Source organism: Synchiropus splendidus, chromosome 1 (genome assembly GCF_027744825.2).
Source record: "Synchiropus splendidus isolate RoL2022-P1 chromosome 1, RoL_Sspl_1.0, whole genome shotgun sequence".
Taxonomy (NCBI): Eukaryota; Metazoa; Chordata; class Actinopteri; order Syngnathiformes; family Callionymidae; genus Synchiropus; species Synchiropus splendidus.
This window is the reverse complement of record NC_071334.1, coordinates 24,182,875-24,201,927: the sequence shown is the minus strand read 5'-3', so window position 1 is coordinate 24,201,927 and position 19,053 is coordinate 24,182,875. Positions and strand designations below refer to the sequence as shown.

At 42.4% G+C, this 19,053-nt stretch overlaps 1 protein-coding gene across 9 annotated transcripts in view; it reads left to right on the top strand.

Annotated features, from left to right (window-relative positions):
* LOC128756339 (PH and SEC7 domain-containing protein 1-like) overlaps positions 1 to 19,053 on the top strand; it is a 43,315-nt gene that overhangs the window by 9,605 nt on the left and 14,657 nt on the right. For 4 of the 9 annotated variants that reach the window (XR_008414223.1, XR_008414222.1, XM_053860759.1 and 1 more), the window contains exons 3-10: positions 301 to 418; positions 491 to 971; positions 1,634 to 2,101; positions 7,294 to 7,488; positions 9,098 to 9,178; positions 9,698 to 9,810; positions 10,186 to 10,244; positions 12,998 to 13,087. Coding sequence is in view for 7 of the 9 variants with exons in the window: in XM_053860759.1 (XP_053716734.1) it covers positions 301 to 418; positions 491 to 971; positions 1,634 to 2,101; positions 7,294 to 7,488; positions 9,098 to 9,178; positions 9,698 to 9,810; positions 10,186 to 10,244; positions 12,998 to 13,087 (1,605 nt within the window). In the remaining 2 variants the exon portion in view is untranslated. Of the gene's footprint in view, positions 1 to 300; positions 419 to 490; positions 972 to 1,633; positions 2,102 to 5,141; positions 6,069 to 6,134; positions 6,339 to 7,293; positions 7,489 to 9,097; positions 9,179 to 9,697; positions 9,811 to 10,185; positions 10,245 to 12,997; positions 13,088 to 19,053 lie in introns of those variants that run through there. The other 5 variants (XM_053860780.1, XM_053860789.1, XM_053860813.1 and 2 more) reach the window with 5 other exon arrangements.

Below are 19,053 nucleotides of genomic sequence, written 5' to 3'. Positions count from 1 at the left end.
GTTTGTATTAGAGTCTTCTCCCATGGGCACTAGATTTGTCGCCTTGATCGACATTATTGTATTTGTGAGATGTAGATTCATTCAGATGCAATGTCTCGAGATGATACATGTAGGTTAAATGCACACATGATGGCTACGAGTCATTCCAACATTTAAGTGCCCCAATCCCTACTGAGCGATGCCCTATGATGTCTGCCCTCCAGCACTCCCTGAAGGGACCCAAAGTAGTCATTGTCCCTTGACAAAACAAAAACCTCAAATTACGACAAAACCAGTGACTTCTTGTTTGACTGTTTTCAGGTGGACAGTGGGAGTGAAGCACCAATTCCCTCGCTCCATTGCCAGAAAATTGCTCGTGCTAAGTGGGAGTTCTTATTTGGAACCACTGCTGAAGAGGGAGCTGAGACAAGAAACAAAAGTAACTTCTGGTTGTCCCTTTTCTTCTTGAAGTGGCTGGAAATGATGAAAACTCATTCGACTGTTTCACCAGCAGATCGCCTCTACTCGACAGCATCGCCCAGTGGCAATTCTAGTGAGTCTCCTACCCCGACTCCACCTTCCTTCCTCCCTCTTCTCTCTGCTAACCATGATGTGCAACAAGTGGAGGTTGAATTGGTGACCCCACCTCCTGCGGTCATCGGTACGTCACCCAAAACTGGCATCATTCGCAGGACTCTCAAGTATTCTGAAACAGACCTGGATGCCGTCCCACTGCGCTGCTACCGGGAGACAGACATAGATGAGGTGCTTCTCGCCGAACAAGAAGATGCTGACTCTGCGTTTGGTAGCAACCGGAGTGTGCAGGGCAGTCCAATTGGGGGGCTTGTTTCAGGAAAGGTGGAGGATAGAGAAGAAGATGAGGAAGAGGAAGGGATGGTGAGCTGGGCATCCGTGAGGATGCAAGGAGACAACAGGAAGCAACGGTTTGCAGCTCAGGAGGACCCAGATGTGTATGGACACCTTCTGACAAGGTGAGGAAACAGCTTAATGAAACCCAAGTTGCAAGCAAATATTGTAACCCTTATATTTTGTGCCTCAAGGTATTTAGAATGAGGACCTTCTACTTCACAGTTGATTCATCTGAGTTGAACAATGGTCTTTAACTGTTTCTTAACTCACAATTCCAGCAAGAATTATGGCTCTAATCATTTGTTGCTTATCTTGGGGGCTCGGGTGTCGTCACTCCTTGATGACATGCTGTATGTTTTTCTTTTACATTGTGCTATCTGGTTGGAATTTATAATCGTTGCTTGACGTAACAGAACCTCTGAAATGTTGGATCACTGCCATCTAACGGTGGGCGGCTCAACACGCGTCAATTGTGATCAATGTTAAGTCTAAGAATTTCTGTCTAGCAACCCACATGCAGTCCCGCAGCATAAAAAGATGCTGCTGACATTGTTTGCCCCTGTTTGACTCAGGATTTTGGGATGTGGTATTATTGCTTAATCGTATTGTTGAGTTGTGACTCTGAACTTTACAATGAATTTGTATGAAGCACTTTTACCGGTTTTCTAACAACATATAAGGCTTCTGCGAGTCTCAGGTCTAAGTCTTTGGTAAAACATCAGCTAGAAAACATCACCTTTATCCTGTGCCAGGGGTTAAAATGTCCTCTTCTTTCTTGGTCCAGACCAAAAGAGACCTTTTTTGACAACCACCACCCAGCTCTGAAGTCCCCACTCTTTGTTTCTGATGCACGTTGTGCCGTGGAGGACACCTTCAGCCGGCACTTTGAGAGCATCATGGAGTCACACCGGGCGAAGGGGACGTCCTACAACAGCCTGGACAGTGAGGAGATACTCACCTCCACCACCCAGACTGTACTGACATTTGACCTGCCTACATTGACGCCGGCGATCCATGGGCCTGTGTGTCAGAGCGCAAGGCAGATTGTCCAGCTCAGTTTCGCGCCTCTGGCGCATGACGAGAGGCCCAGTCTGTCGGATTCAATATTTACAGTAACGGGCGACTCAGACGCCACCAGGGCGCCGTCCAGTGAAAGGCTGAGCAGTGGTCCGGATGACACACCACCCAGAGGACGAGCTGCTTTCACTCTTGGTAGCAGTTGGAACAGCAACCTGTCGTTCTCTTTACCAAGGTAAGTCACTCATCTTTCACTTAAAAAGTCAGTGTTAAGAGCTCAGAAATCCAGTTATAAACCTCAAGTAAAATGAGCAATAAAATAATGCAAGATTTTTTTTACTTGGCACCATCACTTGTGGAGAAGTTTTTTGCAGATGATGCCCACTTTTTGCAGGAAATGAGGCTGCTTATATGCTGCTTTTAAACACCTTTAAGATGAAAACAGTATCAGTAGAGAAACACATGTAATACTGCATAATAAACTTACTGCAGTGTTTTTGTCTTGAAAGTGATGAAGACTTAAAATAAAAGACGCAGCAAATCGACGAATCAGTTTCTGAAAAATAACTTCCCTGCTGCTGCTTTTGTTCCAGTAAAGCAAGTGTTTCTTTGTTGAGAAGTGCTGCAGTGTCCAGTATGAAGGTCACACCGAAGCTCTCTGTGTCCGTGTGTGTGGCGTGCATGTGCGACAGATGGCTGCTGCAGCACTTGGAATATCACCTTCACTGTCCGGGTCACCAAAAACAAATTTGTACTGCGCTGTTTTGAACCAAAAATATTGTTTCATATTCTATTCAAGCTGGAAGATGGAAGGGGGGCATAATAAAAATATAATTCTTAAATAGCAGTATGTAAATTTATACAAAATTAAATCAAGAGATGAAAGGAAAAATAGTGTTAAAGCTGAAACCTCAGTCCTGCTGAGGCAAGAAACAAAAATCGTAGCTTATTGGTTTGACCACTGGATGGCAGCACCTCACTGATAAATTGTTGGACGTTCTCCTGTGACGTTTGTATTTTCATTTCTGCTTCTCCGAAGGCACATACGTAGCACGTGACTGGACAAGTAGACATTGTAAGCGCGTCGGGAAAACATCGTCAATTTCACCACAGTGGGATGAACAATCTACTGTAGCTTCTTCTGTAATTGAAACCCTCACCTGTTCTAGACACCTGGAAATCATCGACTGAAGATCTTCATTTTTGTTCGTCCTTTACAATAGATGTGTACGTTCCTTAACTCTGAGGCCTCACACTCAAGGGGCCAAAGCAATTACTTGTTAAGTCAGTCGTCCAAAAAAATGTCCGATGAAAAACGCAAATTAGATTTTTCTTTTGACTTTTCACATCAAATGTTGCGTTTTTTGTTTTTTTTTCATTCTAACTTCATCGGTGATGTTAGGGGACATTTATTAAAATGTTTAAATAATAAACCTAACAGCACCACCACCAACTACACAAACAACAAGACAGTAAGCTTAGGATGATCCTGACTAGTGAAAAAGGTCATCCTTACTTCTTTGCTCTTTTCAGATGTACTCTTTTGTTGGATCACTAATACATTGTATTGTTCAGCAGTCTTGCAAATGTAAAGAAGTGACAATGACCTCAGAACTTTGCTGGCCAGGATTGTTTTCATTAGAACCTTGAGAATGAATCCTGGTAAATATATCTGGGCGGCTGTTTGTTGATGACGTCACACTATTGTGTGTTGGCACCTGATGCTCACCTTGCTGACCACCTGTACCAAAAACTGGTCAGTGTTTACTGTGCTTATCTCTAACAAAGGTCGTCCAACTCCTGCAGCACAGGAACCCAGGCGAGAGCCAAATATTTCTGAAAGAGCGTCAGTGCTTAGATGAAGCTCCCCTCCCTAGTCTCCAGTCTGACCTCCTTCTCTCAGCACCTCGCCCTTCACAGATGCGCTGTCAAGCACAGAGATTCATTTGTGTGGAAATGAAGGACCTTTGGCTGTGCACACACATACAGTTACAGTAGGATGGAGGAAGTATATTGGTCCAGCTAAAACACTAGACCAAGGATATTAGTTTAATATTATCTGCTACATAATTTAACATCGATTATTGGTCACACGCCAGTCACATGCAATCGCAGGTGAAGTGAACAGCTGACGCCTTCACAGGAGTTAGTGTGGTAAGATCCCATTTGTATTCCTACGTTTTCAGTTTTAGTGCAGTGACTGAAATTTGGATATTAGAAATGAGTGAGCGGATTTTAAACCAGTTCAGTTCCCTTTTCGTGGTTCCAACTTTCCAGATGCCTTGGTCGAGGCATTTCAGTAATGAGTGCAATTTCTTCAGTATTTGTAATTGGCCTTTGGCGAAGGTTTAAAACCTTGATTTTATCGTTGGCACGTTACTTTTACTTTCATGAGTATAACAGTTGGTTCTCCGTCTCTTTAGCAACAGTAACAGTGTTAACAGTAGTTCCTTCGCTGAAGGTAGCTACAGGCTCCTTCTTTTAAAGGGGACATGTCATGGTCTTCCATGTCTTAAGGCAGACCTGGGCAAAGTGTGGCCGGGGGGCCAAATGTGGCCCTCTGCCTTTGTTTGTGTGACTCTACTGGTATTTGCTACTTAAATAAGTAATCATTATGACTAGTTATATTCATTGATTTACAATTAAAAACTGAAACGTTTTGCACTAAAATATGTATCTAAGATGAAACATTTGAAATCTCTATTTGTAGCTTTTGATCTTTTGTTCTTATATTTCGTATTTACTTCTTATGTTCTTTACATTTTTTCCCTATATTTCACTAATAAATATCAAACATCACCTAAACATTCTGTTGAAGTATGATCCATTCATCCATCCATTTTTGAGTAATTTATTTTAAAAAATCAGCCTACACATTAGATCAGCACAATAATCTTTTAAACATCATTGTCAGACTACAAACAAGTATTTTGTTGCAAAGCTACTCTATTAGTACGTGACATTTGTTTACTGAAGAAAAAACAGTACAATACCACTTAAACAAAACAGCTCCCTTTATGTTCCTTTTATTATGCTTGTTATTATTCCAAAATATGTATTCCAATTTTTTAGCCTAGTTTATTGTTAGCATGGTCTCCTTTGGTATCATACTTGGTTTGGGTGGTTCATGACTGTGAAAAAAATTCATTGTAATCCAATATATTCAATCAAACACAGACAAGAACCAATCCCCTTTCAGAGAAGTCATCCCATTGCAAACAGTCTGAAGCTGAAAACAGTAATCACATGTGAAATGTTTGAAGCCCAGTTAACCAGATGTAGAACACACCCAGTCAAAGAATCTGCAGCCAATAATTTTCACCAGTGTTTCTGTGGGCAAACCCACATACAACACTTCAAACCAAACACATACACATGCCCACACTATTTGTTAAACAGTAACGCTGAGTGTGCGCGACCAGACACACAGAGACAGTTGAAAACAGCAGGGAGAGATTGTGAGTGGAGGACGAAGAGACAGAGAAAGGAGTGGAGAGAGAGGGGGTGTTGTGGGGGAGAAAAGTAAAGCTGCACAATGAGAGAAGACAGAAGAGAATAGTGAGAGACAGGAAGATAGAGACATTGGAGGAGATGTTTACAGGCCGGCGGACTGAGAGAATCAGAATCGGAAGATAAGGTGGGTAGATGGAAGTACAGTAAGAGAGAACAGGCAGTGAGACAATGAGAGACAGTGGGATGCTGGGAGAAAAAGTGAGTAACTGAAAGACAGGGTGAGGCTGAGCCAGGAATGAAGTGAGGAACTGGGAATTTTTAGGAAAAGTCCAAGCCAAGAATGAACTGATCCAAGGTCAGCGGGGGACGGCGAGTGTTTTTGAGATGAGGAGGGAGGAGGCGAGAAGAGGGAGGAGATAAAGAAGGAGAGGCCCTGCAAGACAAACAGTCTTTTATTTTGAAGGAATCTGGTTGAGGAGCTCAAATGACAGCAAACACAGAGCAAAACTGGTTCAGGAGGACAGAGGAATGCTGGAGTCTGCTGCAGGTGATCCTCAGTCCATGTGCTTGAGCTCTCTGAACGGCCCAAACTGTACTGTGATGAGGTCAGTCGGTGGCACTGGGAGGAGTGAAAGGGTGAGAGGGACTAGGCGAGGTGCCCTGCAGGGGGCGACGATGAGAGGGTCTTCCGTTCTCTACCACAGGGGTGCAGCGGAGAAGGAGAGGACCGTTAGACCGGCTGATGACAGGTAGGAACCAGAACTGTGCTTTGTGAAGTTCTGTTAGACCCATAGAGCCAGTAGAACCCAGACTGTTTTGATCTTGAATTGATTGATGGTTGAGCTCATGAGCTAATGTGATCTTGGGAAGCCTTCACCTGGACACACTAGGTTCTTTTGAAGCTGAAGCACATGGTGTAGAATGAGTATCATAACTGCAGGTGTTCAAAACACAAGGCCAGGGCAGACTAAAGCTTGGGTTCCGGGTTCAATGTCGACCGTATCGGCGGGCATCTTTTGGTAAGTCAGAGTTGTTTTTACAGGGAAACCTGGAAGAAACCTGTTCTTTTAATCTGTTGCTGTTATTTGGCTGGGATCACTAACTTAATTCACTCTTTTTCTGACTAGAATGACGATAAATATCCTTGAATATAACAGCAGATGTTCCAGTAAATACCAGTAAATGACAAAACATATGATTGTCTGAAACCAAAAAAAATTAAGGTAGTTTAGTGAATACTTTGTCAAACAAATTATACAAATCAATATCGATAAATTCTTGAAAATATAAGTGAAGGTTTATTGATCCCCGTGACCACAGGAATGTTTAAAGAGTAGCACAGAGAACCAATCACATTTCTACATGGTTTCATTCAGTTTCACACTTCCCTCTTGAGAGCAGGAACCTTGGCCCACACTACACTTTGCCAAAGTTGAACAGGTAGTGTGAAGAAATGGCAGACGCGAGCCAAGCCTGAAAGTAGCCTTTGTCCAGCTACTTTTGGAGAAGTTGACCCTTTAACCTGGCAGGTCAGGTTGTTACTCACAGCTCGCCTGGGTATCATTCCACTGACTCATGTTCAGGGAAACTGTGTGTTTTCTCGTGCTGACTTGTCTGCGAGTTTTACTCCCCTTGTTCTGTAACTTATTTTTGTTCATTATCAGAGTTTTATATTTATTATCTGGAATTTTCAATTGAAGCTGACCTCATTGCACTGCATCTATTACTCCACAAGATTGCACCCCCCACATAAAATGAATCACACTGACTCCTATTGGTCTGTTAACATTTTCATTTTGCTTTAACATTTTTTTTTACCTCTGTTTGTCTGTTTGTCTTGATTGTATATTGGCACCTAATGCAGTAACAGTACTTACTTAAAATACTAATAATTCAATATAATAATATATATATTGTATATATTGAATGCTTCAATAAGTAATTGTATCTGAGAACTGCTATCTCTTTGGTCAGCAGGGACAAAGCCCGTCTGGCCACAGATTCAGAGTTGGACCATGACCTCAGTGACAGACTGGGTCTCAGCAGCAGTGACACTCTGACCAACGGCAGTAACCGGGGTGATGCAGCAGCAGCCCATCGTCTTGCCAAACGGCTCTACAACCTAGATGGATTCAGGAAGTCGGATGTGGCACGTCACCTCAGCAAAAAGTAATGTTATGATAATGAATTTAATGTTTTTATTCTGTGTTCTGTAGCTCAGAAACAAATGGCAATATTCTTTAAAAAGTAACACAGTAGTTTGAAAAGAGATGAAAGTAAAAAGTAGTTGAAGCTATTACAGTTTTTCTCAGTCACTTTGGTACAGTTGCTTTGGTACATTTCTCGAATCACATTGGCAAAACAGAAAGTGCATTTCTCCAAAAAAATGTGCAAATTGAAAAACACCAGGGATCACATGCAAAATTCCTACACCTTCTCATCCACATCACAAGACTCTTCTCTTGTGATGCAACATGCCAAGAGTCTTTTAGAGTGTGTTATCCAGCCTCTGCAGGGACCTGCTGTGATGTCATCACACGCAGCATCCATGTTATCCAAAAAGTAATCTGTGTGTGTGGTTGGTGATCATCTACTTTCCATCTCCAATGGACAAATTGTGGATAGGTTTGTGGAAAAAGTGTAAGAAATTTGCTTGACAAATGTTGACATGATCAACCATTTTATGCTAAATGTTGACTGTTTAATAGACACATGATAATGCATTTTGATCAACATAAATAAATCATCACAAACAGTAGAGAATTGTACATTTTGCATGGATGCACTAAAGCATTTGCAACTTGACCAAAGACACGAGACGCTGCTTTTCTGATGTGCAGATTGACCAAGTAGTTCTGAGTATGTCAATTCTGATCTGAGAAACGTGACTGAGAAAAAAAGTTATAAATTGTAAATAGAAATGTGAGAGTTTGTTTTAATTAAGACAATGTGTTGCACAGTATGAAAAGTGAATGGTAAATGTTACCAGCAAGAGAAATCAGTGTATCTCGACTGGTTTGACTTTAAATGTGGGGCTCCCATGATTTATCAGCGCCACTTTATAAGGTTGCTCTGTTCCACAGTTATTACTGTTATACTGTTCACTGCAGTCTGAACTCCTAGAAATGGGTGGGTGTGACACTCATGGAACCACTCCATAAGAATGCATAGAATACTTCTGACATCAGAACTGTATGAAGCAACTCTATGGCTGCTGATGAATTTTGAGGGGTTTGTCAGCAGATTTAAGAAGATTGAGGGATAGCAAGACGTTGCAACTGTTTTAGAACACCGGGTTCTGTTGAACCAGAAGAGTGTGTTGCATGTGAAAGTGAAGGAAATCTGACTTGTATTAAAAAAAAAAAACATGCTTAACCTGTTATTATATTTATGCCTTTGCATGACTGCATGTGCATGAGTAAAATAGTATACACCAAACCAAATTTGCATTTATTTTAATTAAAAAACGATGTGAAACATCTCCATCCAAAACACTGCATGTGGTGTATAAGTGTAATGAAAGTGAGTGTGTAACATATTCTGGCAGCATTTGTTTTAGATCCTGTGGGTGTAAAATTCTGCAGCAACACTCCATCTGTCCGTCAGAGGCTGATGAGAGGGAATTTGGAATTAAAGTGTTCACTCCTCTCCGATGGATGTGTACAGTTTGCATTTTCTGTGTGCAACTGCTGACTGACAGGCCCAAACCACTATGAAGTCTTTTCAGTTTAAGAGAATCTGCTGTTGATGCAGGTTTGCTGCTCTCTTCTGTTTACAGCAACGACTTCAGTCACATGGTGGCACAAGAGTATCTCAGCTTCTTCAACTTTAGCGACCTCTCTCTCGATCAAGCTCTGCGGTGAGTCTCTTCAAGGGTAAGGTACTCAAAATCTCTGACCCTTCAAAGGGTCATGAGTCAGTTAGAAGGCAAATATCTATGACATATTTGGGCCCCAAGGTTTGATCACCACATTTAATAACACAATTATATGATGTGAGCTGTGACTTGAGTTCAATGAGTAAATAAAGAATTCTACTGCCCCACAGAAACAAGCTTGTGGGTCCTAATTCGGCTGGGGGCAATTTATGAAGTGGTGCACGTGTCTCTCTGCCTGTGTCCGTCATGAGCCACCAGCTGCCACGTTGAGGGAACATGCAGAATATAATGAATGAATTTGTGATCTAGTCAAAATACGGTGTATTGCCTGTGAGTCAATGGACTCCACGGTCACTTCTTGACTCACATGCAGCTTAAATGGCTCCATCTAGTGTTATTTATTGGCTTTGCAGTGCAGGGAATGGAAAGCTATAAAGCGTTTTCAGTCGCCTAAAAATTACGTAGGGAACTTGTGTTTGAATTCCATTTGTGTATCTGCAGGTCTTTCCTCTGCCAGTTTGCCCTGGTGGGTGAGACACAAGAGAGAGAGCGTGTTCTGTCACACTTCTCCAGCCGTTATTTGTCCTGCAATCCAAGAGTCCTTCAGTCAGAAGGTGCGTTTAACTGGCCGCCTCAGTGTCTGTTATCATTACATTTTGTATTTGTGTGTGTCACTTAAATGTGACTGCTGTCTAAATGCATCAATTCTGCAAACGTTTAGTGTTCGGGAATGTATGTACAGTAATGTAGAATGTAAAAATCATGGCAAACTGAATGAATTAACACAGTAATTAAATATTTAAATAAAGTAAAGCTAGTTAAATAATAAGCCAGCTGACTTTTTTTTAATTACTCGATCAATTGTTATTATTTTTACATACTTTTAAAGCTGTTTTGCATTTAAGAAAGCTACCAAAAATAAATGTCTCATTTCTGCTTGGTTATTAAGACTTGAAGAGAACAATGATGTGTTCCCCATGTAATTTCAGATGCTGTTCACACACTCACCTGTGCCCTCATGCTGCTGAACACCGATTTACATGGACAGGTACGTTGTACTTTTTTGATTTTTCAGTATGACAGGTTTACACGCAGTGGTCCGTCTTTTATTGACTTTGATTGACGGCCTGAACCTTCTCGATGGGCAACATCAAAGATCCAAAACTGCTGAAACCATTCCACACGCTCTACACTCTGAGGTCATAAAGCTGAAACTGAAATCCAAAAACTACAAATATGGATGCTCAAGAGCAAACGACAATGGAAGTCACACCCTGACTGTCGCTGTACCGTGTGATGTCAACCAATCAGAAACTATCACTGAAGTTGATTGAGAAGTGGGAGGATGAGGCCCATCAGCAGCTGGTGTTCACCAAGTGGAAGCTGATGTGTGTCGGACCGCAGCACCGGACGGCGATAAAGGGCGACATCAAAGAACTTTCCAAAATCCTCACACACCTGCGGGAGATGATTTTTGTCACTGAGTATCCAGCCATCCAGGAGAGGAGGACCAACCTGCTCTCCAGGCTGGTGGAGGCGCTGAAGGACCTGGAGACTGCCTCCAGGACAGTGCGGGCCTACCGCAAGATCATCATGGAGCTTCAACAGGAACTGCACCGTCGCAACTTACCGGGTCAGAAGAAGATTATGAAGGTCAACATCGATAAACTGCCGTGGCCGCAGTTTGAGCCAGAAGAGAAAATGGAGCTTGTCAAGAAACTGGAATTGAACGTCCAAACCAAGTTTCCGTTCAACTCCCCAAGGTTCAGGAGACTGGAAGATCAAACCCCGAGCCCATCAAAGCTGGCAGTGGAGCCCAAAAAACGGCGGGGGGGCAACACAAAGACCCTTCAGAGATCCATCAAACGCAGACGAAAAATTAGAAAGCGCCTTAAGAAATCCAAGAAGCGGAAGAAAAGAAGGAAGAAAGGGACAAACAAGGCTGAGACACCAGAACAATCAAATGGCAACAAACGCAAAGCTCGCCATCGCAAAAAAACGCCAGATCAGAACAGCAAAAACACTTTACAGGAGTCGGAAAAGGAGTGGGAATATGACTCCGATAGCGACTCTTCCTAGCCAGAAAACACAACACTACATACATTGATTAAAAAAATAATAATCTCAATTTTTTTTGGTTTATTGGCTGTTTTGTGTGTAAATTACTACTATATTTGTGTCTACTAACTAGAGTTCGGCACAGAGGGCTGATCCATGGCTTCAGTCTTATTTACTAAGATAAGGAATTATTGACCTGTGGTTTAGTCAATTTAGAGAAATGAAACACAAAAACATGAAACTAGAAGCAAGCCATCATTCCTCACATTTCCTCCTATATTACACACAAAAGAAATTGGCAGTCCAGTACTGTTCAAAAATGAATCTGGTGCACAGAAACTATGCGACTGTCCTATGCAAAACTCCTCAAATTAAAATGAGCAGTTTCAGATAAACTCAGTTATTATGGGTATAAGTCAACATGGTTACAAGAACCATGCTAAGGATATCAGTCCTGGAGTTCCCAAGAAAGCCGTCAAATCAATAGAGACAGCATATTCTCACTCCAGCAAGTGAAAAGTTTTCCGTCACATTCTACTGTCAGTGTACAAATGTGCAGGCGTGTTTGTCAATGAAGAAACACTGTTCTGTTGTGCGACAAATTGGCTCACAAACACATCAGCTAATAACAACTTTGATCAAGCCTCTTCCGCCCTGAGACTCAGGAGAATTGGGCTATATAAGCCAGCGTCTGATCGGTGGCAGATCTGGATCCTTTGAGCCTCCTTCATTAATCTGCTTCTCTCTCCGCAAATCTGGGCCATTAGCAGCAATTCTGCAGCTCTGGAGATGAAAGATTCATTACAGGAGCTGCAGGCGACCCGCAGCTCAGCTGCTCACAAACAATCCCGGGAAAACATGAAGAAGCGAGCTTTCTTGGACGTGATGTTTGTTTTAACCATGTCGAACGAAACCCATCACAATCTGGGTAAACAACGTAAACTGCATTTGAATTTCTTTTTTAGCTGATTTTAAATATATTTGGGAACCAAGTGCAACAGATTAAAAAAAAATATTTACCATCAAAGGTTTCTCCAAGATTCAAGGGACAAATGCAAATTAAAGTAAAATCACATTGTGCCCCGGTGAAGTGACAGTAGACAACTCTTCACTGTTCTCTAGATGGAGCCTCATCGTGTGAAGAGCCAGTTTACTTGTGTTTTATTCATTTCAAAAGTGTCCTCTGGGACGCTGTGGTGGGAACTGAGGTACTTGCCTTAAGTGGAGAAGCTGCAATGTTTTGCCTGCGAGGACACGGAGCGATGAGGTGGGTTGCACAGCTGGAGCGGTGGGACCAGTTGGGAATAACTGCAGTAAAACACAACAGATGAAAAGCACCACCTGAGGGGGAAAACTCCCTTTACCAATCAATTCCTCGTCCTACAATCACCAACATTCATGAACTCCAGGTCACAGCTAGAAGAACAATATTTAGTTTCCAAGTACAGTAGAGTAGAGAAAGACACCAAGAATGAGGGATGCTGTCATCCTGAGATTCAGAGAGTAGAACGACTGCCCTTCTGAAGCATGAAGCAAGTTTGCTTTGGTTGGTATTTCATTGTCTTGGTTTAGCTTCCTGGCATACCTGAAATACGGGGTAAGAATGAATGAACTTGCTCAGCATCATCCCTCCGGGGCTGACCTTGAAGGATGAATGGGCTTTCTCCGGGAATAAATAAAGTTTAGAACTCCAGATCACAATCTGAGTGGGCGTCATAGATGTTTGTTTCTTTCTATTTTCAGAACATTGGGAAGAGAATGTCATGCCCTCAGTTCGTTGGCAACCTGGAAGGTCTGAATAACGGCCAAGACTTTCCAAAGGAACTGCTCAAAGTAAGAGTCGCAAGTCACAGACACTCATGTGCAAGCTGTCACACACACACACACACATACGAGCTGTCACACGCACATTCTGATCCCAAACGGAGCAGAACAGGCTGCTGTATTGTCCCTGGGTTGTGTGTGTGACTGAGAGTGTGTCTGGCCGACGCTCGCTGCCAGCTGGCGTCCACCTCATCTCCAGAGGCCCCCAGTCACAGTCCGGTCTGGACGTGCCTCTTCCTGGTTCCGTGTAGCTACAACGACTAATTGTTTCATGATCTAGAGATGATGACAAGACGCCAATGCCCAGAGGAGATGTGTGTGTTCAGCTGCACTGGATGGGATGCTCCTTCAGTGCAAAATTACATTTAAGATACTTAATTTAACTTGATAAAAATACAGTCGTTATTAATTGAAAAGTCCACGAATGACGCAGACGGATTCTGACAAACACCTTTCAACAGTTCGAGTGAAGTGAAGAGTGTGATGGAGGACCAATATTGCTAAGTAACGTGATACATAACACACAGTGACATCATCAGATTACATCATCCCCTGGTGAGGCTGTGTTTATCACTAGTTCAAAACATGTTTGATTTTAGCTTGCGACTCTGACGTTGTGATACTCATCATGACAACATAGAGTTTTCATCGAAAATTAAAAATTGGACAAAATCGTAACTGTTGGAAAATCATGAAATTCCATGAGGGTTTGGACATGGCAACCCTGAAAGAGTTTGGATCATCGTGTAAGCTGCTGGATGCCCAGTTACTTGGCCTCTACCAAGCACATTATACAAATGCGAATCCATTTTCAAGTCATTTTATTGGGCACCATCGGCTGATGTGGACTGCTGCTACCACCTGACCACAGGAGACTGTGTGGTCCATCATCAGCAACCTTGCAGGTCTGTGTGATCCACAGATTTCCAGTCGTCATAAAAGCCGTGCTTGAATCTGTGAATAGTGAATCCTCTGTCTGATAATCCGCCCACCTGATGATGCCACTTATTAGACTACTGCAGACTACCGCACATCCAGAGAGATCACCAGCAGGTTGTAATGCAGGTTTTCATCATGCACAAGTCAGCAAGTTCCACAGTCAATATTTAGCTATTGTATGAATGATGCCTTAGATTCAGAAACAGGCCACCTTCGACAGAAGCTGCCGCTGTTGTTTCCATTTTATTCACCCCCCCCAAGCCAAAGCGTTCCCCGACTCCTTTGGTTTCCAGTACCCATAATGTTTATTGCTCCTTGGCTGGCCTTAAATTCTTCTCAGCTCACTTCATCCCTCCGCCCTTTCTTCCTGCTTCTGTCTCGAACCACTTTTCGTACTGTGCTATACTGGCTTTCTGTGGGTATTGAGGGTGGGGACGTGGTGCAGTGCATTTTGTTGTGTGACAATAGCCTTTGTGATGTTGTGATGAACTGTGGTTCTAGCCGGTTTGTACCTTGAGAGGTTTTTTGTTTGCTTCGAATTAAGAAGAACAAAAATTGTCATGTGAAAGAAAGGTTCGCGTCCACATTATAAGTGAGTTCATCAGACTAGTGGAAGGGTGCAAATATCATCGCTTCCAAACGTTGTCGAGAAACGTGCGAGAGTAGTATAAGTAGTATAAGAATATTACAAAGCAGATTCCTCTCCATGAACAGATGTGTCAGTAGAGTACTAAATAATAAACATTTTCGTGTCTCATTTGCTGATCATAACAGAGTAACGTAGGACTCTTGCATGGCGATCTCACGTGTCCATTTCTGATGCTGCACCAGGATTTGCAGCGGTTTGTCTAAAGATCAGCGAAGCTTGAGTCTCATCTTTACAAACAAGCCTTTGAACACGGAAACAGCTGAGTTCAACTTCCATCGCGCTATCGCTCCATCAATTCCTGATGTGAAACAACCCGTCCGCTCCCTCCCCCGACCGTTCTCCCACAGCTCATTTCCTTCAGTCATTTCCCTGCACATGTCTGGTTTCTGTGTTCGCTGTGAATACATTAGGAAACAAATCAGTTCATCTACGTTTATTGACTTTCCATTAATGATCGTCGCTGTTCGTCCACGACCAGGATCCGTGGCCTGAAGTCTCACTCTTGTAAGAGCTGTCAATTATATATTTTAATTAAACAAAGTATTGATCGCTAGACCAAAAACACTCAGTGCACCCTGAGTAAATCTTTAAAACTGTGAAAGAGCGTCATAACACTCAGGCTGGTTCTCCTGGCAGAGGAGGAAAAGTTTGGTTCTGTGAGAAAATATTTGTACATTTTTACAGCATTGGAGTTGCAGAACAATGTCACCCTTCCAATCACGTAAAGACCAGAAATGTTATTGCTCCACATCGACAACAATCTGTGCCTTTGGGTTCACAGCTAATCCAGGTGTTGGGACAATTTGTGTCATTGTTTTCTTCAGTCACCGATTGGAGATATACCGATTATAAGTATAAATTAGTGGTAGGACTGTAACAAGTTAATTATGATTCATTAATTACAACATTATTACGATTAATTAATTACAACAACAAAAATTCTAATTTAATTGAACAGTTTGCTCCCCAGACAACAGGGAACTTTTGTTAATGCAAGAGTTCCTGGTCCACTGATCACAGTGATGCACAAGACACGTGGCAGCTAGGATGATAGCAACAACAACAAACATGGAGGAATCCCTGAACAAAAGCAAACAAAAGCATCTGTTTGCTTTTGTTCAGGGATGTTTTTTGCTACACACTGGCCAGGGTTTCCACTACACTGAAATTCTCATAAAATTGAAATTCTTATACAAATATTTTCAAGGCATTAAAAGAGCTTTAGTTTAAATAAGGTGATATAAAAAGTTGAATATAGCCACCATCGTGATTTATTACACTACTGTCAAACTGAGCAAAATAAACAATATTTTGTTGTTTAAATGTATGTATGGGTCCATCATTAGTTTCACTAATATACCAAATTCATTCAAATTCAAGAATGTGGCTTCTTGTGGCAAATATTCTTATACCATTAAACTGCGATTAATTAATCACAAATTCTCCAATAACAAGATTATTTTTTAATCGAATCCCACCCCAAATATAAATAAATAAAAAGTAAATCAACATGCATCCCCTCACACACAATAACCACAACCCCCTTTTTTAATCTCGATTCCTGTGAAAGCTTGTCAAACAGAAAACTTTTTCTAAGGGGCTCAAACTGTTGCTCTACCTTTCCTCTCTCCTCAGTTAATCTTCTCTTATGTCTGTCTGACGGCTTCACCCTCTCTTGATTAAACCTTGTGATATGTTTCCCATTAACACCACAATAGAAAAGCGAAGTGAGAGCCAATCTTCTGAACCGCAAAGCTTTAGATGCTCTGAAGTAAAACCCCTCTTCTGTCCCTCACATTTAGACCAGAGATGGTGAGAAATTGAGTAGATAAAGGAGAGGAGTGTGAGGAGAGCTTGACCTGATTTAAAGCCTGCTTACAAGATTTTTTGGACTGTTGTTTCTGAGACTACTTCTCTGTGTGAAAGTCTTGCAAGTCCTCACTTTGTTTCCTTTACAGTAATGATAAAGTGTCCCTTTAGTGTGTGTAACTGTGGATGTCATGGCAGATACTGTTAGCATCATTCAGCCAATTGTCAGCTTCAAATCTGTTTCAGAGAACAGCACCTCGAGGATGTTTGTAGCCTAAAGTGAAGATCTTATTTTCGTCCCTGAGCACAACATGAATTCCTGCATCCGGCTCTGAAACAGGTGTTCATGAACATGCCTTTCATTATCATTTACTGCGGTCACCAGGGAAACGGAGTCTCTCGAGTGCAGAAGCATTAAACTGAAGTGATGAGTGTCACTACAGTCCGTGAGCTTGTTTGTCTCCGTCCGTGAATTCATCATAATAGGAAGATAAATGCTGTTAATTCCCTCCAGAGGCTGTTTCCTCCTCCGGTCATAGAGATCACACAGCCTCGCATGAGTTCATTTTGTAGGAACGAGGAGCAGTTTGTAAGAACAAACTGTATTACGCTAAGGTCATGACTGTTTTTAAACATCATTTAAAAGAAAACAGTTTTGACACATCACTGGACTCTCCAATTTATCTGTTCTTAGCTCCATCTCTATGCCACACGTGTCCAATTAAAGTGACAGCAATCTTCACATCTGAGGCCATGATTGTCAATCGAGCAGAGGACGATCACTCTGTAGGCACCGACAAAGTTTGCTTCTCAGTTGTAGCACAGGCTACTCTGTGTTTGATCCTCAATGGTCAGAACCATAGCTGTCTTCTAGCATGAACAAAGGCAGAAGGAGAGATGACCAGGCAGCATCATGAGAAGCAAGGTGAAGCTGATGCCTCCGTTACACCACAGATCACAACTAAACAAGCAGCAATGTGCAGCGGCTCCCACAGGACTGTTGGACATGTACTAATGACCATCTCATGCCCTGGAGTCTTTGTCTGATGTTTCCAACGCAGCCCGACTTTTCTAATGACCAGTAATGCCTCACTAAATCTTCTGGTCCAATGTGCACGTCAGAGAAAGTCGAGCCGTCGAGAGCGTTTGACAACCAGATTCATGAGTTTGCACTTGTTGGCTCTTAACAACTCTCTGCAGTCGGTGATCAACTGCAAACAGTGCCGAGAAGTGTTACGACTCAATCAGTCGTTACTCCCACTGTAATTAGCTACGCTGCTGTCATCGATTATGTGCTGACTAAAAAGACTGATGACTTGCTTGTTTTTCTTAATGAAGGAGAAGAAAATTAGCCCGGTTGGACTTTTAGAGCATGGTGGAGAGAGGCTTGTGATCAATTTTGTGGACGCTGTATGTGTTAGATATTCTGTAATGCACAAGATGGCCGGCCACAGAAGGTCTCTGGGTTTCTGTTGTGGAGTGTGTTTCTTCCCCTTGTACTCTTGTGGGCTTCCTTTCACAATCCAAATCCTCTCCTCCTTAGACGGTCCGTTTAATAAGGAGAATTATCAGTGTACCTGATGATGCAATAGGAACCAATCCTATGCCCTCTGTGACTGGTTGGAGCTGACTTTGGCACCGTTTTACCAGCATTTTGACAGATCTTCGAAGTGGCCTGGCTGACCTTGCCGACCACTAGCTGCATGTTTTGTGTCCTCCCAGTTGGTCTTGATAGTTGACCTATCTGGGAATTTATCTGTTGCACTCTTTCACTCATGAGTATAGGTGGGAATGGTTGAGCAGTAGCAACTCAACATCCTCAAAGAGTGGTAGGTTGCTGAATTGATCTCACCCCAGAGAATGGAAAGTCATCTCCTGCTCCTGATGTCCGTGGATTGACTCGGTTGGCCTGGCTCTTTCTGCCAGAACCAGGATGAAAAACGTGATCAACTGCAAATTCATCCTCCTGTGTAGCTAGCTGTTGCCTTTCAGCATGTAAACACACATACAATAGGCATAAGTTGCACAGTTGCCATCCTGAAAGCCTAAACTTCTGGAGGATGAGAGAAGAGACAGCTGCTTGGGTCAGCAGAGACCGCTCCCTCCTCCCTCCTCTCTCGAAGCTGTCTGAACTGTCGGCGAGGGAGCAAGCATGAGATTTAGACGGATGTGAAATATTGAGTGAGAAGGAGTCGGGGAGGGGCAGACTGATCGAGGTCAGAATGAGCAGAGAGTTATTTTTATTTCTCTGTTAAGATTTGATTTGTCTGAGCAGCAGGTGTTTCCTTCCCCTGAATCTCCCATTCTTCTTCTTTTTTGTTGGCTTATTCCCTGTTCACTGTTGAAAGGATCATGTTCTGATGACAGTTTTTTTTTTAAGTTCAAATCTTGTCCTGCAAGAGGACATCTTAGATTAGATGTCCTTTTTTAGTCCCACAGAGGGGGGATTCAATAAATGTATCTAATCTTGATGGTATTGTTTAAACACTGCTCGGTGTCACGGAGAGGCTTGTGATAGCTATTCTTATGTATTAGCCATGTGGACAAAGGTGCCATTGGAGCAGAGAAATGGGATACA